Source organism: Thamnophis elegans, chromosome Z, assembly GCF_009769535.1.
Source record: "Thamnophis elegans isolate rThaEle1 chromosome Z, rThaEle1.pri, whole genome shotgun sequence".
NCBI lineage: Eukaryota > Metazoa > Chordata > Lepidosauria > Squamata > Colubridae > Thamnophis > Thamnophis elegans.
This window is the reverse complement of record NC_045558.1, coordinates 43,080,434-43,104,083: the sequence shown is the minus strand read 5'-3', so window position 1 is coordinate 43,104,083 and position 23,650 is coordinate 43,080,434. Positions and strand designations below refer to the sequence as shown.

Genomic DNA, 23,650 nt, shown 5'->3' with positions numbered 1-23,650 from the left:
AGGTTTGCTCCTTAAATATATCAGCCATAAAAGCCACAGACACAACTTTAAAAAAAGTTATGATTTTTCCACTTCAATGTAGAAATTAGCAGCAGGTGCAAGGATTTTAGTGTAAGTGCACATGTCTGCTTGAAAACTTCCCCAATCACATATCTATCTAGGATCACTAAGACTGTAGGCTCCTACTCCCACTGACATGAATACATGGAGCTGGGGGCCAAGGTTCACATATTTTGCAATAGACATAATTAATTATGAGTATAGAAGTAAAGATTCCCTAGATGTCATCTTCATTTTAATTATTTCAACTGTTGCCTGTTTCTGTCCATTGAATGATGTATTAGGAGCCATACCTTATCAACTTTAGAACAAAGACTTTCACTTATTTAATTGAAATACAATAAGATTTGAAATAGAATTATGATTACTACCATATATTTCATAACTTTATCCTCCATTCACATTTAAAGTTACAATTAGGTGGCACTTTGGGAAATGGTCTGGAGCCAAGTTTAAAGTTAGGGAGGACCACTTGGAAATAAAAGGCGTATACATTGTGAAACTTCAGAATTTTAGATGACGTGAAAATATTGTACCATACAGTCATTTTCTGAGGACTGAAGCAGAGGTGGTATTCAGCAGATTCTGACCAGTTCTAGAGAACTGGTAGCGGAAATTTTGAGTAGTTTGGATAACTGGTACTTACCCCACACCCATCTATTTTCTGCCTCCCGAGTCCTAGCTGATTGGGACGGATGGGGATTTTGCAGTAACCTTCCCCTGCCACGGTTACCAAACCATGCCCACCAAGCCACATCCACAGAACAGGTAGTAAAAAGTTTGAATGCTACCACTGAACTGAACCTACAGGCGGTTTTCAACTTACAATCACAGTTGGGACCAGAACTTCCTTTATTAAGCACTGAGATCATCTGGTGAATCATATCTCGTTTTTTGAGCTTTTTTTTTTTTTTTGCTGTGATTGTTAAGCGAATCACCATAGTTTGATAAGCAAACCACCTTAATCCATCATTCTCCATTAATTTTGCTTGTTGGAAATCACAAGCCCCTGGGTTGCTGCAACTGTCATAAATACATGGCAATTGCCAAACACCCAAATTTTGGTCATATGATTGTGGGGATACTGTAACAGTTGTAAGTGGGAGAACTGATCATAAGCCACTTTTTAACAATATATCATTGTCATTTCAAATGGTTGCTGAATTAATAGTTGTAAGTCAAGGACTACTTATAGACTCCTTTCTCTCAATATTACTTCAAGACTCAAGGTAATGTTCAAAATTAATGAAAGAGATAGGATCAATCCAGAACTAGGATTTGGGATATGGATTGACTATGGTGAAGATTCCACTGCTTTTCAAGTAACACAAAGAAAATGATAAACTTAGTTTATTTATCTTTGTACAAAGATCCTTCTGGGTAGCTAAGATATTTATATTATCTTGCCAATTATATGAACTTGCTATGGATCCTGAAAGATCACCAATAGCCTATCCATAGTGTCTTTAGATGTTTCTGGACTTGAAGTAACTGGAGAGCATCTAGAATTTATTATCACTATTCACTTCCTACAGAAGAGACATAACTACTCGTTTAGTTTTTCTGATGATGTGTCCTTTAAGCCTTCTAGAACAGTTATGGCACAATTGGGTTCCCTTTCAATAGTCTTTTTGTAAGTCACAGTCATTCATAGGGGTGAATGCTTGGGAAACAGCCTCCTGTTAAACAGACTCTGGACAGCTGCATTATAATTACTGCAGCTTCCAACAAGCATTCCTATGAATTCCCCGATGGCCAGCTTTAAAGGCAGAATGCATCTGGAATAATATGCTTAAGTGTCTGAAATTTTAAAAATGGCCATCTATTGATATATTTCAAGAGGCTCCAAATTACAGTGCATAACAAATCATGCAGTAAAATGCCACCACAGCACACTTTTAGAAAGAAAGCTATTAGCTCTTAATGCTTTGTGCTAAATCAATAGTCAATATTGCCAATGACCCTAACATATATTTCTAGTCCGTTTTCTCCTTAAGGCATCTTCAGATAGTAGGGAGTGTAATCCATTCTCTCATCTTTAGCAGAATAGTCCTGGCCATAATTACTTATTAATGGTGGCTGGCTTTTAGAGTCACTCTTGAAACAATTGCACCACATTATTTCTATTTTATTTTTGTCTTTTACACCAATCTCCATTTATTCTTTACTTATTGGAAAAATTTTATGGTACCTCTAAATCCCACAATCCACATTTCTAAATTATCCTAAAATGGAAGTTTGCAATTTGAGATCTAGGCTTACACTTGACTCATCAAAGACTTCCATATAGCCCTAAAATCCTTTAAAAGTTGCCACTGAATTATAATGCTTAATGAGATAGAAGGCAGGAGGGATTATTAAATACTTATACAGCTCTTAGTATGAATGCAATTAATTTAATTTTCATTGCAAGTAAAAATAATAGAATTTGTGCAGCCCTGATTTCTTTGGACTTCACCTGTTTTTGTTTCTGTTTTTGTTTTTGCCTTATAGAATTTCCAAAGTGTTATGGAAAGAACAAGTGCATTCCTTACACTGGAAAAAAACCTTTAGATCAGAAAATTATTTAACAAAATGTAATATTTTTCACCAGAGTTAATATTAATCCTTAGTTCTATATAGAAAAATCCATATAGACATTAATTATTATTTTTCAAACTGTAAATTATGTTGATGAGCATGGGACTTACTTAAGACAGATCATTGAGGGAAGAAGTGGGATGTAAACCAGAGATTTCCCAGGAATAGTTTTGTCTTATTGCTGGTTTGTTACATTGCCTCTCAACCAAAAATGTAGTATGCCAAGAATCAATGAAGATTTTTACCTGAAAACTTCCAGACCAATAATACTGAAATAAATGCATTTATTTGTAGAAATAAATAAAATAAATAAATACATTTTATTTATTTCTTATTATTATTTGTAGAAATATTTATTTCCTAACTCTTTAAATAATGTCAGCACATATACATTTCAAATACTCAAATTCTAGCTAACTAGGGTATGTTTAATTTATAAAGCTGAATAATGGTCTCATTAAAATACTTTAAATATCTATTATTTATTATATCTATTGTTATCTATTATTATCAATCATAGAATCATCTTCTAAATTTATTTTTAATAAGGTTAAGTTTAAAACTAATTTTCTAGTAAACAGCCGCAGTATTGGAGAACAATACCTCATTTATGTAATGAAAGCGCACAAATAAAAGAATCTAAATCTTTTAGCAATTTGAGTCTCTTAAAATAACAATCAATTTAAGTTTTTAATATTTTTCACTGCTAATAAATATTATCTTTGTTTTCTTTAATACTATAATGATATTTTGACAGTTTAGCAGTTTATCCCATTGTGAACTTTACCTTTATACTATGTTGATATTCTTAAACAGGGAGATATACAGCATTGTTTTAGTCCCCATAGTGTTATTTTAAAAGCCTATAATCTTTCTATAATGAGTCATCATGCAACAAAACCACAAAATAGAAGTGTCAACTCCCATACACGCCCACCTCTATCATTTTCATTGCTATGATTCACAGTCTTTTGGAACAAAGATGCATATACCAGTTGGATTATCACAACAGAATTCATTGTATATATAAAATAAGTTGCTCAGTTTGACATCAGTCCCTACTGATTTAGATGGTAGACTGAGCAGGATCAGTATGTCATAGATGTCATAATCTAAAAGAATACAATTTTTTCCCGTTTAACACTCTATACATTGCATTGTTAAATAACCTATTTTGAAAACAGTATCATACTGTCACCTATTAAAATGTAAGTTTATTATTTCAAACAGGGTACTCTAAAACACATTTAATTTACAGATGTGTGGACCACAGTTTCATAAACCCTTGTCATCCTGGTCATAGGATGGCTACAATTTTGGGATTATGGCAGGCATGGGTTCCGGCTTCTGTTACTGCCGGTTCGCTCAGGAATGCGCTTTGCACGCATGCGCTTAATGTGCACTATGCCTGCATGCACAGTAGTAAAAAAAATGCTTCTGCACATGCGCAGAAGCAAAAAACATGATGGCAGCACCATAGGTGCAGCCGATAGAACTGTTCAGGACCATAGCCAGCTGAGTTACTACCTACGTGGTCGAACCGGTAGAAACCCACCACTGGATTATGGACAATGATAAAGCTACAGATATTTTTAAAATACTCCTATCTCATACTTTCAACATATTAGTGAATATACATATTTCAAAAACTTGCTTGTTATAATCTACTTGCTCGAGGTTTTTTTCATACTCGCATACAGTACAGAAAAAAAAAGGTGATGTTTAATATCCTAATGCTTCACAGGCTTATTCCAAGTCTGCATAAAAGCAATACTGATTGTGAGGTTTGCTCTTATTCTCCCAGCCCTTTTGCAGTGCTCTGGAGCCCATTTGCCAGTAGCTCTACTCCAACAGCAGATGCAAACATTTGCAAACATAACATAAAACAAATGCTATGTAGATTTTTTGCACACTATAAACCTAAAATCTGTTCCCTGATGCTCAGATGATAGCTTGATCTGCTGACACTGTCTACCTTGCTGCGTTGCATTGTCTGACTGATACGCACTCTTGTCTGAGGCTGTCAGTTACTGTCAGCAAGAGATGGCTTTTTGACTTGAGCCTCAGACAGACAGTTTTCAGGGTTAATTTTTTTAAAATCCTGCTTTATACCAGGGATCTAAATTTAATTTTATTTAATTCTCCTTTATGGTCACAAATTATTTCTTTTCAACAATTTCTTGTTTTTATTACCCATTTCTTCCTTTCTTCAATCTGTGTTCCTTTTACATTTACATTTTAAGTCATGGGGGAGACAGCTGTATTTATTCTCTAAGATGCCATGTAAACTGAAAGTACTTTATAATTGAAACATAAAAATTGGAATTTTTCTGATTCACTCATGTAGATAATTCTGGGATCTGATCCATTAATTATAATCGGTTGCCTAAAAAATAGATGACATTAGACAAGGGAAAAAATGCTTATTTATGCATGGAAGTTGTTATATGTGTGATGAAAACAGAGACACAGAGACACACTTTGTGGTCCTTTATGTCTTCTGGCACGCATGCCACAGGTGGCACATGGAGCCATATCTGAGGCACATGAGGCGTTGCTCTATGTCAACTCCAGTGTGCATGTGTGTAATGGCCAGATGATTTTTCGGCTTCCGGTAGGCCCATTGGGCCATTTTTCACCCTCCCCAGGGGAAAGCCTTCAGAGCCTGTGAATGATGAAAAATGGCCCAATGTGCCTACCGGAAGTCTGGAGGCTTCAGTGATGCTTGTGCAAATGTGCGGGGGGAGTTTGGAGGGGAGTTGTGCACACAAGCGTTGGTCTTTGCATAATGAGTGTGGGCATGCATGCAGGCGTTATTGCACACATGTGTGCCCTTTTGATACTGAAACAGAAAATAATTTGCTATCACTGCTCTATATTTTTCAGCAGCATCCAGGAGATGATAAAAGTATTGAATTCCAATGCTATCCTTATATTGGATATGCAATGAAAGGTTATGAATTAGGTGTATCACGGGACCTTATGCATGGAAACTTTATGAAAACATTTAACTGAACATGTAAAGGTATGACCTAGTTGTAACATAATATTGAATTGAAGTTTATTTTTTTAATTTCTGTAAATTTTCTTCCTGGAAAAAGAGATTTTAATTTTAGTATTTCTTTCTTACACTTTATTTTAAATTTAATTTTTACATAAATTTTAGTCAAATGTGATTTTTTTAAGAGGAGAAGGCAGAAAATTATATGTCCCTCATGGCCATAGCTTGCAGATATCCCTCCTTCCAAATTTCAAAAATATCTGGGGGGGATATATCCCTTGTGAAACCCTCCCTTAATATTTAATTCTATATGAACCCAACAAATCTATAAACAACCAAAGAGATTATTGTACAGTGAAATACGGGCCACACGCATTCAACACACCAGAGCCATCTTGTTATTAAGATAAGTACAGGGACTTTCCATTCCTTCTTTAAGAATTTCGATGATTTTTTTTCTTCTCCTCTGGAAAAGAAATGAAAGGAATTCCCCCATCAAATTTATGTGCAGAATAAATTTACGTACTAGTGGACTGCTATTGTGTAATCAATCTACTTTCACTCTATATGGCTTTTGCATATGTTGCCTAATAAATTAATTAATTCTACTCATTTTTTATATTTTAAGAGAAAAAATATAAACACCAGAAAAAAGATATCTACATTTTCTCTCAAAATATGCATTCTAAACAATCTAGTTTTCATTTATTCCCCACTCTGTATCATTAAATATGAATGTATTTTGATGGATTAGCAATAGCAATAGCAATAGCAATAGATTTTTGAGACATAAAATACAGTGAATCATTCAAACAGTACAAAGCCATTGCAAGCACATTTCCCTGAGAGGTGTGAATCAAGTTATATAAATCACTAAATTTCCCCAACACATTCTCAACATGATGGGCAAAAAGATCTTTTAAATCCTGCACAAAATGTTCATTTTAAAACATTTTTTGCATATGCATGATGAAAACTTTGCTAATTTCCCAATTTTCTTGAGGCTTGATATTGTGGCTTCAGTGTAAGAGCAATTATACCTATTTTTTTCAAGAACAATTCTAAAAATTGTCTTTCATAAAGAGGTGAAAATGCCTCATAAACTTTGCTTGAAATTGCCCTATCAGACTTTTTATCCTACTTTTTTCTGTTTTTTAAACAGAGAAATAAAAATGTTGCAATGCCATTATATTGAAGAGCCTAAGGCAATATTCCAAAAATTGTGCACTGCACAATATATTGGATATATGTGCTTTGGTACTTTTTTCTAGCAGCGATTTTTCTTTCTTAGAGAAGTATCTAACTTATAGCCAAATACGTCTGTCTGATTTGGTGGATTGTGGGTTATTTACTCTAAATTGGGAAGAAAGCAAACCATTAAGATTCCATCTTCAGTTTGATTTCTACAATCTCAATCAATTTTCAACATAGATCATTGCTAACCAATCTGTCTCACAAACATAGCTGCAGCCATTGATTATAGAATTGGGACTTTTAAAATTATTCCCTCAGTTATCATAATTAGATTCCTTTTTTTCTTTCATGAGATTTGAAGTCTGTATGTGTTTGTGCACTTGCACTTGAATGGAAGTTATATGGTATCCTAATGAACTACTTAATCCATTCTGCTTGCCTTTAAAATCCAGGTTATCTATTCAATTTAAAGCAGGCTGCAAATATGTCATAATCTATAGTGCCACCTAGTTTCTAATTTAAATGTTTCCCCACCCCCACATCTTTCCTCATTTAGGTAAAAAAATTCCTCTATTTTCACCCAGATTCCAGGAACTGGGAAAGAAATATTTTCATGATACAAAGGCATACCGTTTTATTGTTGTCTTCTTCTTGTGCCTTTCTAAACTCATGCTCTATGCTGCAGTCTATCTCACTGAAGAGTCCCACTTCCTCACAGTTTTTTAAGAACCGGGTTGGTGTTGGAGTTTGGTCTGAGGAGAAATATCAAAAGGAGTAGGTATTATGTACTGAAGAGCAAGGAATTTGTGTAACATCATCTATTACAGCAAGTTTAAAACACAAGGCAAATACCAGTTTAATAAAGTCAGATTATGCAGCCCTTATTAATTATTTCATAGAGTTACCATACAATTTATCAAAAATACAGCTGTTTGAAAGTACAAAATAGACAGCTTTTAAGCAATGCATGCAAACACACACACTTACAAAGTTTAATATTCAGGAAATAAATAACCTGTCTCCAAACAATTGGGTTCCCCAGATTTTTAAAGTGGCAATAAGTAGCAAAGCAACTTCATGGAAAAAAGATAATTACAGATTTCTGCATTATGTTTGTTTTTGACTTTAATTAGAATGCATAGCTGCCTACTCAGCCTCATATTTTGTAAACACACACACAAACACACACACAGAGAGACAAAAACATCCTCCTTCCTTAGATATATTTTCTAAAATGAGTAGACAAATATATAGAAATGAATCATGCATGACATGAAGGGAAACACTACACCATTCCTAAACTGACATAACTGATATCTGAGAAACAGAGATGGTAAAAAATATAGATTGTGCCTACATAATGAAAGCCTTGCAGACAATCAACTTTCTAACACAATTATTTTTGTTGTTATACATATGGAACTGTGGAAGGTGCTTGGGTATACTCATGTTTTATCAGCTGGAAAATGATGAGATTTTTAGTATAACTAGCTAGTAGACAAAAGAATGAAGTTTGGTTTCCTGTAGCTGGATATTCTGCACTTGTTTGCTTAAATTTTTGTCTTTTTGCCTTTGTTGATGTATTTTACAACTGTGCAGAATGAAGGAAAGAGACTGATTTGGAAAAGATGGTGGAATGGCAATAGAGTAGAGTAGAGTAGAGTAGAGTAGAGTAGAGTAGAGTAGAGAAGAGTAGAGTAGAGTAGAGTAGAGTAGAGTAGAGTAGAGTAGAGCACAGCAGAGCAGGCAGAACAGAACAGAACAAAATAGAATAGAGCTGGAAGGAACCTTGGAGGTCTTCTAGTGTAGCCCACTGCTCAAGCAGAAGAAACTACACTATTTCAGACAAGTCTAATCTCTGCTTAACATGGTGTTATGGTTGCTTGATGGACAATAAGAAAAAGTTATCCTTCATTCAATTTATTGCTATTTTGATCATAGTGCCAAGGTAGTTGTAACAACAGATTACTTCTGCCTGAAGTTAGGCTGCCAATCTAACATTTTATACGTTGGCCTGTTTTACCATTGAAAAACACAGCAATCAGGCAGCACCTATTTTTACCTCATCCTCCTGCACTTGTGATGGGACCCTGTATTTTTCTGTCTGTGTACAGAAGTTTGTTGGAGCAGTAATACAAAAGGCTCTTTTTCCCCCTCAGCATGCTTACTTTTGTAAGTGACTTTCACTGTCCAAAAGCTTCCTTGATTATTTTACTTCTTTTTCTTCTGAAAGCTGTACGCAAATTGTGGGCCTGACTGTGGTGCAAAAATAAGCAAGGCCAAGGTATAGACCAGAAGAAACAAAAAGATCCTGTTCTTCAAATGTCCGTTCACTGCCAATTTTTAGTTGGCAAACTCTGGCATCAATTTTTGGAAACCAATTGTGCCAGAAATGAAAAAATGGCTTGTTAGGCAATGGGGGGGGGGGGAAATAATCTACTATCTATCACATTCCAATAAAGAGCATTTATGCTTAATAAAATAATACTATCACATTTGAGAAACAAGCTGTGGATAGACATCAACTTCACAAAGTAAACACAAATGGCTCATAGTCTATCACCACTTTATAACTGTACGTGATTCCTAGATTAATACACTCACATACACATACATATATACATATATACATATATACACAGACACACACACACATATACACACACACACATACACTCATATACACACATACATAATTTAGGGTATCATATTCATTTTTGACACAGAATTCTTTGGTGGTATTTGGTGGTTTGATATTTTTAGGAGACTACTTGTGTATTAGAAGTAGCATAAATGAAGATATTTTCAACAGGTTTATCCCAATGTGCTTCATGGTGCTTTATAGCCCACTCTGAGATTTCAGAGTCAGCCTATTGTGCCCAACAACCTGAGTTCTCATTTTACCAACTCGGAAGGCTAAGCCATCCTTTACACTAGTGAGATTCGAACATGTAGAAATACGTGCCCATATAAATCCTACAGGCATGGACTATGATTCAATTGCTGTGATGTCACAAAAAGCATGAAAACATAGATCAAAAATAGCTAACCCCCCAAAAATATATACAATATTAAAGTTTCTACCTTCTGTAATATATCTAAAATTAAAGAGCACTAGAAACAATTCACACTAATTTTTTTCAAGCAATGTCTTATAGGCTGGCTTAGATTTTTTTCAAGAAAGCAGCAGAGTGCACATATTCTTTTAAAAATAAAATGCACATGTAAAATGAAAAAGTTGGGCAAACCCCCCAGAGATTGCAGGTCATGGATTGCTTGCAAAAAGACACTATTGTTTTATTATTTCTGTTTTACATCAGAATTGTTAAAACAGAAATGTATGATGTTTCAAATGCTAGTTAGCAAGCCAAAAAAATAATCATTTATTTAATACTGATTGGCAAGGGCAACAACAAAACAACCTCAGAGGCTGATATAGAAAACTTTTGTTTTACTTTAAAAAAGAAATCCAAAGCCTTTCAAACTAAACCATAACAAATGTGATTAATCTACAGTGTAGATATGTGACAAGCAGAGATACAAATGGTGTAATTTGATTCCTGATATTTAACACAAGTGTTTAGTCTGCTGCACATTTAATAACAGGAATTTGGCTTATTCAGCTGGAGAGCTCCACTGAAGTTATATATTAGACACATTTCACTTCCATGCAATGATAACAAAATCAGAAGAATAAAAGTAATTGGAGTGCTTAAACAAAGGCTGCCCTATTGCACCACAGAGGGGTTCAAATCTCTCTCACTTTCCTTTCCTTTATTATTTTGACAACGTTTTTATTTCCAGTTATTTGTCACATCATTACTCAAACAGATTAGACAATGTGTATCCCTGGCAGCTGTGTTTTTTATATAGGTGCCTCCAAAAACATGAAGGGAGAAGTCTATATTGATGAGACATATGTGGATGAGAACAATGGAACACCTTCAAACATGCAATGATTGACTTTCTGTGCAAATGCAGATATAACCAAACCTATATCCAACTTCAAATGAGCTTACTTTTACCTATAATTTAAGGTATGTATATTCTGCATTAGGGTTGCACCAATTAAATTAGAGGTGCATATAATAGGCATTTTTGCCTAAGGTTTCTGAAATATTTTACTTCCCCAGATATGGATGGGTTAAACTCTTTCACAGCAATAGAAACAACTTTCACTCATTATTTTAAGTAATTACAACATACACTGTCTGAAACAGCATCAGCTGTGCACCACACACAATGATTAAGCTATATGAAGGTTGTTGTATTTATGTCATCTTGTTTCCTTGGAGAACATACCCCAAAGCTAAAAAATTGAGGGTTTCCAAAGTTATGATGTATTTTTCTTTATCTTATGCATATTTATCATGTGGATGTGGTAGTCCCAATGCTTATGAATTCAGTTCCTTTTATTTTTAATGACATTATTCTGGATATTTTAGATTTGGGGACAGGGGGCTAGGTAGCAGAATCCAAAAGATAAGAGCAATGTTTCTCAATCTGATCAACTTTAAGATGCATGGACTTTAACTTCCAGAATCAGCAATATTGACTGAAGAATTTTGCGAGTTGAAGTCCACAAATTTTAAAGTTGAGAATGTTAAAGGAGTTGGACCTTAACAGTATTGTACTTTGATGCTGCCAAATCTGTAGGTTAATTTGGGGAGTAAAAAATATTTTCATAACAACAAATTATTTTGGAATTTTGCAAAAAATACTCTCTATGGATTCCATATCCAAAAAGATACAGGAAAAAGCTGAAACTCAGTTCATTATGTATACTATATTTTTATTATACCATAAGCTTTGACAAAAACATCCTTCTTCTTATTTTTGAACTGAAATAGAAAGAATTCTTAAATATCCTCTCTATATCATGTTTTAAACTACGCAATTAGTTTGCCATTTTGCATATTGGTTTTTATATTAATAATACATGGTGTTCTCTCTCTCTCTATTTTCCCCCAGCCTTGGTCAAGTCCCAATGTTTGATATAGGCAGATATATAAATGTTTGTAGTAAATGAATAAATAAGTGCAAAAACATTTGTTACAGCATGTCTACTTTTAAGCATTTGCAAAAAATCAGCATATAGAGAAATTATAGATAATATGAGAAGTAAATAATTATTCTAGGACAAGATTTAGGCATACAGTATAAGACTCCATTAGGAGAGGTTTAATGTGTGTTAGGCTTCCATAGATATGACAACAAACTCTGATAAAAGCTACATATTTGCAGCATTTTTCAAAATAATAGCTATCTAAAGAAGTTATTAGCTTCTGAGCAAGAAGACCAGTAGTTCAGAATTCATACCAAAGTAGATTGCAATTCTGCTGTGTTTTCTTGCAGTACTGTTCTTTCTAAATAGAAGTGTCATATCAAGCACTCACAGTGACCATTAATGATTGTTTTTTGTATTCCTGCTCTTCTATTTAAATATATTAAGTAAAGCTAGAATCTTCCAGATAACAGAACCCTGCCCATATGGGAATCAACAGTTAAAGCAAGATCCTGTTTAGAATAGCTTTCCAGCATCTGTAATTTGCATAAGTATAGATATGGAAATGAACCAGCTTTTTCTTACACACTATTTGCAGCTGAGGGTGTGTGTGTGTGAGAGAGAGAGGGGGGTGGGAGCGTGAGGGGGGGAGTAGATGAAAGCTGTATTTCTCTCCTTGTGCATGGAAGGATGTAGATGTTAGGTATAGGTCTGTGGAAGACAAAATAGTCTGCATTCTTCATTAAGTATGCATCTGGTGCTTCTTTTAGATTTAGGTTGAAGTGTGAAGCCTACCTATTGGTGTGGCAAATAAAGATAATATTTTTTTCTCTATTAATGATCTTTGATCTCTTGAAGCATTGGTTTCTTTATGTTCATTTCTAAAAGTACCTGATCATAACATGTATGACTGGAGTGAAAGAAAGAAGATAATAGCTATTGTAAGGGCGGGGATGGGGATGGACGGGGGAATTTATGTACGTTTTAAAATACTGCACCTGAATTTGCTAAAGGGCAATTACAGCTATGATTTTTTTTCAGATGCAGATGACATGAAACAACTTTGCCAAAAATAAGGAAGAAAAGAGAGATAAATGTCTAAAAGGAGAGTATGTCTGAAGGGGAAAGCCTCTCCCTCTCATATATCATCTCCAAAGTTCATTAAGAAATCTCAGAATAAAACATTTAACTTTAAGGAATCTAGATTTCCTGAGGGATTACTTCTATTTGAGGAAATAGCTTTTCCCTCATATCTCTCTATCAGAAGAGAAATGAATTATTGAAATAAAAATTAAAAAAAGACTATGCACCCTAAAAAACAGCCCAACAAAATTGCTGTTAAACAAAATCAGGGTGTGGAATCTGTAGCCCTGCAGATGCTTTTAGGCTACAACCTTCATCATTCCTTATTCTTGGCCAAAAAACATATTGAAAATCAGATTCCCCTATCTTTGAACTTGTGGCAAGCTAAATCAAATATATTGTCAAAGGATGGCCTAGACAAATGCTTCTTAAACTTATTTCTCCCAGGAGCTCTCCCCACTTTTATATATTATGGGGGACCCAAAAAGAGATTTTGTTTGTGTTGAGTTATATGTATCAATATTTACTATATTAAAATTCATTTTTCAACTCACTGCTTCTACCATAATTGTTGGTGGGATTTTAATATTATTTTTCAACATAAGCTGGCAAAAAAGGAGATTCTGTGGACCGCTGAATCCAGAGCATTTTGGAGGGCTCTTAGAGATCTTAGGACCAGACCATTTAGACAATTCCCTGCTTAGAACACTTTTTGAACCATAGGGGAAAAATGTAAGCATGTTTCTTTGGGAAAAATGGACTGGACTAAGAGGTTTGTGTCTATGCATGAGTAATATAAGCTATTGTGTGTGTGCATATTTGTTCTTCTAACTTCTGTTTTCATTGACATCAAATTTAATATTTAATCTACAAAAAAGAAAAAGGTCTCAATGCTGCAGGAGATTGAGACAATAAAATCCAAATCTTCCTTGGCACTAATTCTTAGATCTAAGAACTGAATAAGCCCAACCCACTCTGGATCTTATCCAATACTCCAGGCTAAACTTACTGATCACTCAGCATGGCTTGCTTCATGCTTAACTACCAAGATTAGAAATGAACTTGGAGACAATTCTGAAAAAATAACCTCCAGCTAATTCCCCTATGTCAAATGTTCTGCGAATATTCTCCTAATCTCATTTCCATTCAACAGTTCCAATTATCTTTAATGTAAAGGTTTTAGATTAAAGCAAAGTGTAAATTTATGAAATGTACCAGCATGAACTTCTGCTTTGTTGTCTTTAAAGCACCAAGAATTGCATTTTTAAAAACTGCTGATTAGTCCCTGTGGTAAAAAATGAGTTTTTTTTTAGAAATTCAAAAATTAAAATGTGGGTTTATAAAATATGCAACATTTAAAATGGTGTATATATTTTAAAATATTGAAAAATATTGTTTTGTGTATCTATTTAAGCTTCTCCAAATTCTCTTCTAACCAATAAAGACAGTAGAGTTGTAACTATCAAAAATGGATAGACAATTGTTTTTTATATTCTTTATCTACATCTAATAGGAATCTTTCCTTAACTCAACCTTATTGTCTATTATGATACTTAAAATAAATGGAAACTACCTCATTAAGCTCTAATAGAGCAGGTGCCCTATGGATAAATGCATTAAGACATTATTCTTCTCACAATTACTTTTCTCCCTTCTGATGTATGTTTACCTATGGCATTTTGGCAATTTACTTACTGTATTTCCTTCAGTGATTGTCTAAAAATAATGAACAGTCTGACTCAACTCCCGGGAGCCAATCTTGTAATATGTAGTTTGGCTTCCTTTGCTTTGAATAAATTGTTGCAAGAACAAAATCTAAGTTGTATGTCAAACTTACTATTCCAGAAATAGAACATTCTGATGAACTCCAGGATATTCTGTTTCTTTTCGGACCACACTTCTTTGAGGGTGATCAGTCTTCTAAATGGTCTGTGGCATTCCAAACATAATCCAGTCCTAAGCATCCCTCATAACAAATCCAAACAACTACCTAGGTAATATCCACAGTAGTAAGAATTGGTTCAGTGATCCCATTGTAACATATAGTACCAGTTAACCTCCCTATAATCAACTGTAATCTTTGGAAAACTCCAAAATTGTATAGCTATACATCTACTGTAGTTAGATTTATTGGCTTTTTGTGGCTTTCCCATCCCTCACTTTTTGTAAGCTCTTGCCTGATAAAGGATGCTGATACATATCAATGCTTTGTATTAATTTGATTGTTTCCAGTAAAAGTATTTCCCAATTGTAATATTGTTCTCATTAAGGAGGTGGTAGAACTTATAGTATAGATAGGTAAACAATTGAGCTGGGCACACTTTCATTTAAAAAAAAAAACTGAAAAGATTATTTAATATGCATGAGTGTTAATAGGAATTTTAAAAGTTGTTGGAAGTTTCTGAATATTGCGTGTGCGCACACGGGCATGCACATACACACACACAGACATTTTAGCCTCTAAAATGAATGAGAGGGGGAAGTGGCAATAGAAAGATATTTGTGTGTGCGTATTTTTCTCTCTGTGTGTGTCTGTGTGTGCGTGTGCGTGTGCATGTGTGTGTGTGTCTCCAAGTCAGTCTTGAATTGCCTGGATAAGTCTCTGCAGATTTCCTGGAAAGGATTTTTTGAAGTGCTCTGCTTTTGCCTACTTTTGAGGGCTAGGAGAAAATGACTAACCCCTATCTGGCTTCATAGCTAAGCAAGTTTAGAACTCTTGGTCTCCCTGCTTCTAACTGGTACCTTAATCACTATATTAAGCTGGCTTTGCAAGGAATATTGAAAATGCTTGTTCTTTAATGTAATGTACTGCTAATCTTTAGCTGAAGGGCTACATTTTTCAGTCAAGGAACTAGCAAGTATTCGGAATGGGCCATGTCAGTCGGACAGTACAATATACCCCCTCAAACCTCTTACAGGCTAAAAAAGGGTTACACTGGCAAAGAAAAAGAAAGTACGGTAATATATAAAATCTGTATGATAATAACTGCAAATGTTTGGGGACTTTTTTTGTAAAGTATTTGGTTGAGAATTGGGAGCTAAACAGAACGAAAAAGCATATTACTTCATCTGGTATTGATATGAGCTGAATTTCCTTTCCCACTGCTATCACCACCACTTTCACTATCCATAACAGATGGCAAAGCTGGAGAGATTTTGCTCAGATCTAAGTTATATATTACATACAAATATGGGGAAATAGATTAGGTAGGGAATCATCTTATAGATTAGTTCAAAAGCCTTTCTAGTGTAGGGTCTTGTTTCTCACAGAGACCAGCCAGATATCTGTGAGAAGCCCACCAGCAGACCACGAAGCATGAGGAATTGCATGCTGTTTTGATCCTTGAGTTAAGATATAGACTTCATAACTAGTAATTGTTAAAAGGGGATTTGTTTAAAATCCCCTTGAAAGCCATCTAAGTTGGTGGCCATCACCCCATACTGTTCTAGAAATTTCACACATCTAGTATGTACTGTGGATAACATGTTTTCAGTGTTGTCTGTCTGTCTTCTCTGTCTGTCCCTCCCTCCCTCTCTCCCTCTCAATTTCCACAACCCAATTATGTACTCTATGCATTATTTTATAATAAGCTCCTAGCTCCTAGCATCCACTATCTAATTGCATATAGCTGGTTTCCAACTTTTATTTGCTTGATACAATCAAGTTGCAAGGACTGAAACCTAACAATGGAAACAGTGCAAGACACAATGGGGAAAGAGTAGAGCACTATTTCTCAATTTTGGCATACTGACTTGGAAATTTAAGATGGGAAATCCACACAGCTTAAAGTCTCCAAGGCTCAGAAATAAAGATTTCCTGTTTGTTTTTTGCATAGTTAAAAGTCACAATTTTTAGTATAAAATATAAAAGTAGCATTTCTCCTTTCATGATATTGTGACTTGATTTAACCTGCAGCTTCCACATCATTATTGTCCAATCTTAAACCATAAAGACATCTGATTCTACAAGGACAAACAAATGTCTTTTCATAGAATGCCCTGTGAAGGAAGCACATAAGGTTTTTAATAACTCAGACTTTTGGGGAATAGTTTCTATGTTGATCATGTGTTGCAGTGACAAACTTCATTAACAAAGTATAAGCAACCAAACAACTTATGAGTAATTTATACAAAGAAGTTTTGGGCTTATAATTTAAGCCATTTGGGACTTACTGTGTCTGTCTGCTTTGTTGATTTAAGCTTCCTGTACATCAGGGGTGTCAAACTCACATCATCAAGGCATCATGACATGATGACTTTTTCCTCTTCGCTAAACCGGGCATGGGTGTAGCCAGCGCATGATGCATCTGGCCCACGGGCCGTGAGTTTGACAGCCTGCTGTACATGTATCAGAAAATATGAACTAACTCATGGCATAAAGTAAAGCAAGAGAACAATTATATTTGCCTCATTAGCACACAATCTGATAGAATCAGGACAGTCATATTCATCATAACAAAATTGGCAACTAAATACCTTTCTCATACCTATCTTCTCACCTGATAACATGTTGTCTGTTTTTAGTGAAGGAAACTTCAAAGTCATTTCATGCTTGTGACTGTGGATCATCAGATGGTCCTCTGTTGGAAAGCGCTGTTGGGTAAAGACAATGAAAAATTTCAGTTTCTGAAATAAGGACTGGAAATTGATTTTTTTATTTTAATATTCCAAGCATTAAAAGGACAGATAAGCAATGTGAGGAATGAGTGGAATTAAATGTTAGAAGCAACTGTGACTGAAAGATTTCTTGTTCCATAATATTACTTTTTAAAAGAATAGCTCATGAGTCCCTGTTGTAAACCAGACAGAATTACTTATGTGGAGTAGAAATAGAATAAATAAATAAATTATACATTTTGCAAAGAAAAGTTTTCATTTTGTTGGTCTATGTAGTTTTTGCTTCTCTTTGCTGCTGGTTAATACATTTTGGGATATACAATCTTGAACATATTTGAAAATTATCTATTGATATTATTACCTCTTGAGAAAATGTCTGCCAATGGCTGAGACAATGATTAATGGATCTGTATGAAACATTCAAAAGTGGTTTTTCTTATAGCAGACCAGATGAAGCTCAGCAAGCATTAAATTATTTGTGTGCTCAGAAAGCACACAACAGCTTTGAAGATTGTCCCTTGTATCTGCACAAGGGTTTAGAGGCCATACATCAGCTAGGACTATGTCATTTGCATGACACCCTTTTCAAGTCCTTTACACATCCAATTATTTAATATTACTTCATGCATATGAGACTATACCTTTATAAGCATAGTCTGGGGTGGTTTTTTTAGAAGTTGAGTATGTCAAGGAACAAAGCAATGCTACATAGGAAATTGGAGGAGGTTTCCTTCAGAATTATCTGGCTTTAGTTCTTCCAGGACGTCAGGCAGAAAAAGATGATTACCCATCATAAAAAGCATCATCAAGTGTTCTGTTTTTCAGATGTTTCCTTCATGATAACAGTTATTTAACCCTTATGGTCTATACAGCCTTAAAACCCAGATTGCATTAATGTAATAAAACATTTTACTGAAGAAATGTTTCTTATGGGTATATTTTGGTTAGGTGTGTGAGTTGCTATGAGGCATGTTCATTGATACTACACAGAATAGCCATATTTATTATGAATTTGTGTTTTATGGCATGAAGTTGTAAGGGGAAAGAGCATTTTAAAATGATATAATAAAATTTGAAATTACGATAGGGACATGTTAGCATGGTGGAACTCTGCTACAGCTATATTCTTGCAGGTTTAATTCACCTGTGAACAGCCTGGGGCACTGCAGACAAAAGGTCTCTCTTGTTCCAAATTCATTTTTGATTCTTCATAAATCTACACATTAAAAGAAAAAGGGGGAATGAAAAAAACCATAAATATAGCCTTCCATAGCTTTAGTAGATATGGAAAATACAGGCCAGCCTTCCCGATCTTCAGATGTAATAGATTATATATTTCAACCACCTGGTTACTGTGGTTGGAAGTTGAAATAAATATTATAATAGCTTAGGTATATTCAAAAAATGCAAGTTGGATATATTTGCTTTTAAGTCTGCATTTTAACATTGACTTTCCCAATTTATTAAAAAAAATCTTACTTAATAACTGAAATACAATGTTTCCAATACCTATGTTTTCTAAATTTTTCATTGCAGATTTATCAATTAGAAAGGATTTACAAAAAATTATATTTGGAGAAAGTGAGACAAAAACATATTCTATAAGGGGAAGTTGTAAAAATATGTTTGTTAGGAGGCATAAGTTGCAAGCATATACATGAAGATAAAAACACTTCAGAAGAAAATGTCTATGATAATATAAAATTTTTAAAAATAAATTCACAGGGATATTTATATAGACTTCTAAAAAGATATTTAATGTATAAATAGATATGAATAAATTTAAAGGCAGAAAGGGCAGAAAATTTAGGACTCAAAGTTGAAACTATCAACCATAAATTTCAGAATGAAAAGTGCATAAATACTATATACTCTGAAAGAAGGATGACCCTAATTTCCATAGTTCTGTAAATTGAAAATTAGTTTCACTGAGAAGTAGCTACTAGAAACAAAGATGACCCTTCAATTTTTTAAAAACAAAAAATCAGGGTGAGAGACTAATTTGCTTGTGAATACAGCATCTAAATACTGTACTTGAACTGTAGGTAATGTATTTGAAATAAACCTTTGGCTATTGGAAAATTGCTTGAAATATGTTTTAGTCTAGAAAGTGCTTTGTTTTTATTTGTTCATTTCCACAGGTAAAAAGAAGTGGAGACTATAATTTAAAGCTTACTAATTTTTCATTCCAACAGTTTTCCATTTTGTAAACTTCAATTTTATACTTTGAAACAATTTTACAGTAATACTGGTTTGTTATAATTTAAAGGCAAATTATATTCTTCCATGTGTAGTTTTGTGCTTTTTGGGATTTACAATTCTGACTAATGCAGCAAAATCTTTTTCTTGGAAACAGGTTGGGATCTTCCCAAATTTTACTGCTCTTTCAGTTAAAAGTTACTGTAAATATTTCAACTTATAACTATAAAAATATCAAAATATTCATTACTTCAACCAGTAAAAAAATACAATGGTTATAAAGGCTACTATGGTACTCCAGCATCTAAGATTATTACACCAGGCATAGATTTGGAAAAAGGAGAATTATAGTGGTACATATTGATGCTTCCAAAATTAACAAAAGCTCGATGAATCTTTGCATAGATTGAAAATGTTATTACCTGATCCAGTTGCAGATATGTCCAAACTAAATATTGAACAAAATGCATGTGAAATAAATTAACTCAATTGACTACTTAAAACATTATTAGCAAAAGTCAAGTCTGCCATTATTTCTTTGAAGCAGATTCATGGAATCTATGAGAGAAAGATAGGTGCTGCATATGGATATTGTATGTCATAAAAAATGTATGTGAAAAATGTACTCAGATCACAATTTGTATTCATTACTATTTTTTGTTTGTTTTCCAACATGGTGGAGCTGATTATCAAGAGAAATTTACTTCAGTTTTCCGATGCCTTTAGTTAACTGGATATGCTTCTTTTTGAAATAGGTTAATCTGCTAACTGAATCCTACAGTTATTTGTTTGTATCAAATGGAACATTTTATTTATCCAATGCACAAAATGGTTGCTTCTCATTTTGTTCAACTTTTAGAATGTTTTGTATTAACAAAACCTTGAGAAACTTACATTTTACATTTATCAAGAGAGGGAACCAAGCTGACTTGCTTACATTCTTCAGTTGCAGATCAAGAAGAGGATGTCCAAGGAAGAGTCCGTCACTGTTTCAATAGTATTTTCCTCTAATAACACTATTTAAGAAAGAGGAAAATTGTTGGTAAAACAATTTCATCTACCTTTGACAGAAAAAAACTTTTAAAAAAAATTACAGAGTAAATAACAAAGAGGAGCAACAACTTATATTCTTACAGAAAGTGACATCAAAGCTATGCTGGGTATTTTTTTTAAGATAATAACAGAATTATAAGGACCATCACATGCCATTCTGGACAAATGGATGTCCAATATCTTCTTAAAACTCTCCAGTAGTAGAGCATCCAAGCTTTTGGAGGCATGCCATTCCACTGATTAATTGTTCTCAGTGTCAGAAAATTTTCCGTAGTTCCCTCCTTGATTAGTTCCCATCCATTGGTTCTTGTCCTGCCCTCAAGTGATTCAAGGAACATCTGAGATTGTCCCCAGGCACTGAGGGTCTGACAGCTCCTCTAATATTGGAAGACAATCCTGTCCCCTAGTCCTAGACCTCAGGCAAAACCTTGGCACACCCCAAAGAAATGCTTCACTCCATGTAGATATAATTCCATTGGGGACTACATGTTGAGTGCAGTTGGTCAGCTGGTAGTGATACTGTCTATCCCACATTTTTTCTTTCCAAGAAGTAGCTTGTGGTCTAATGTGTCATAAAAAGCTATAGCAATAGCATTTAGCCTTATATACTGCTTTATAGTACTTCAAAGTCTCTCTAAGCAGTTTCACAGAGTCAGCCTATTGCCCTCAATAATCTGGATCTTAGTTTTACCAATCTCGGAAGGATGGAAGGCTGAGTCAACCTTGAGCCAGTGAGAGTCGAACTGCCAAACTGTGGCAGCTGGCAATAAGCAGAAGTAGCCTACAGTACAGCATTCTAACCACTGTGCCACCACAATTCATGAAACTAATAGTAAAATAGCACTTTTTTTAAAAAAGGCTCTATTTCATTTTATTTGGTATATAGTATATAGTAAACACATTATTTTTAAAAAACATGATCATGGAATCTAGAACCAAGGACTAAATAAGTGTATACCACTATTGCATACAGTTCATTAAATCAGATAGGATAAAATCATATTCTGCATTATTATAATATAGATGCCTTGTGCACTGTGTGCATGTGGGTGGACAATTTATAGTTCTGTTAGAGTAGTTTTCCAATTAATTTCCCACAGTATGGAAATATTCAAATGCTTTCCTGTTTTCCAGAATCTTGCCACTGCCTAACAGGCTACAACCAAGCAAAGAATACCATATGCTCTAAGACAGGATTTTTCAACCTTAGCAACTTTAACATGACATGTGTAGATTTCAACTCCCAGAATTCCCCAGCAAGCATGTGGGAGGTTTAAATCTACAAATCTTAAAATTACTGAGGTTGTGAAACACTGTTATAAGGTGTCATTTGGGCTATCAAAATATTATAGACATTTTCTTTTGAGGTTTCTTAGGTCAAGTAATGGTCTTCATAACTATTGCATATATACTCCTCAATAGCTTTCAAAAGACAATGGTTGCATGCTTTATTTTTGGTGTTCATTTTCCCATATTTGTACATTGTTATGCCTATTCTAAAAGGATTTATTCTCTCTGAGATTTATAAATTGTAGGTGCTCTTTTAGATCTTTCTGTGATTTAGAACATGGCTCCCTCAAGGACTTTCTTTTAATGGACTTGTTTAGACAGACCTATCAAAGAATTTCCAAATTTGAGCTTATTGTTAGGCAAAAAGGAAAAGCTCCTAAATATTGCTAAAATCTCTCTTTGGAACATAAACAGTCTTTATTTTCTCTTTTCAAAAATGCTATCATATAACAATTTACCCTTTTGAATTATTAAATATAATTTACTATTTTTTGAAAGCCTTACTGGCTTATTACTATATGATTTTTAAAACATATTTTTATTATTTCTATAACTTTTAGGTCTAGAAAAAAACTTTTTTTTAGAAAGATGGCATTATGACATTTTAAATAAATAATATATACAATCATGCTTGCCACTAACTAAATTTTGCTGGACCTATTATTTTTAGAACTGCAATGTTAAACATGCACAATATCTTTTTATTTTTAAGTTTTTGCTACTGTTGTGAGAAATTTTGAGTTTATCAGGTCACAGTGGGTGACTATGATCTACCATTTAATCACACGTCTTAAACTGGTATAGTTTAATAATATAAATATATATTACCTTTTAATACGAATACTGTACAGATGAGTTAGTTATTCTAATCTTAAAATCTTAGCAAAGGATCAGATAGTCTTCCGTCTTGGATCAAGTGATTGATCTACAAGAAAATGATATTAAAAATAATGACATTTCACATTATCCAACACATTTGCTTCAGTATGAATCAATATAAATAAATAATGGGAAACCAAATAATAAAATCATTAGAATAAAACTAAGCCAACCTATCAGAAATAATGTAGAAATGATTTTGTTTGGTGATGCAGATGACCGCATTATTGTAGCCTGAACCCATTACCCCAACCATAGCCTTCATATTAAAATAATATGGCAAACATATGCTCAAACATACAACTGCTTTGAAGTCAAGTTTAATATAATGGAAAAGGGGAAAGGGAAAGATTTTCTCTAAATGAGCTTGACTATAGGGATTATATAGATACTTCCGAGTAATTTTCTCAATCAAAATACATAAGTATTTTTCCCAGTCTCCTTCTGCAACATCTTTAGCCCCAAGATTTCTTGATAATGTATAATCCTGGTTCAAGCAAGTTTACTTAGTTTTTATTTTCAAAGATGAACTTATCTCAGCTAGGTGCTATGAACTGCTAGGCTAAGCTGCATTTACTAATGGGTAATTCACACATTCTCTAGGAAGGAGGGAAAAACATTTGGCTTTACAAATTAGCTCTGCATATTTTTCATACATGGCTGATGTGTCTCTGATACATATTTGTTCC

General features: G+C 34.0%; 1 protein-coding gene across 6 annotated transcripts in view; it reads right to left on the bottom strand.

The window, feature by feature from the left end:
- The window catches only part of CREB5 (cAMP responsive element binding protein 5), a 270,328-nt gene that overhangs the window by 184,446 nt on the left and 62,232 nt on the right, over positions 1-23,650 (bottom strand). For 4 of the 6 annotated variants that reach the window (XR_004256939.1, XM_032236840.1, XM_032236845.1 and 1 more), the window contains exons 3-8: positions 22,911-23,007; positions 20,634-20,755; positions 18,685-18,756; positions 17,423-17,516; positions 7,466-7,587; positions 6,027-6,107 (exon numbers count right to left, since the gene is read on the bottom strand). Coding sequence is in view for 5 of the 6 variants with exons in the window: in XM_032236840.1 (XP_032092731.1) it covers positions 6,027-6,107; positions 7,466-7,587; positions 17,423-17,516; positions 18,685-18,738 (351 nt within the window). In the remaining variant the exon portion in view is untranslated. The remainder of the gene's footprint in view (positions 1-6,026; positions 6,108-7,465; positions 7,588-17,422; positions 17,517-18,684; positions 18,757-20,633; positions 20,756-22,910; positions 23,008-23,650) is intronic. The other 2 variants (XM_032236841.1, XM_032236844.1) reach the window with 2 other exon arrangements.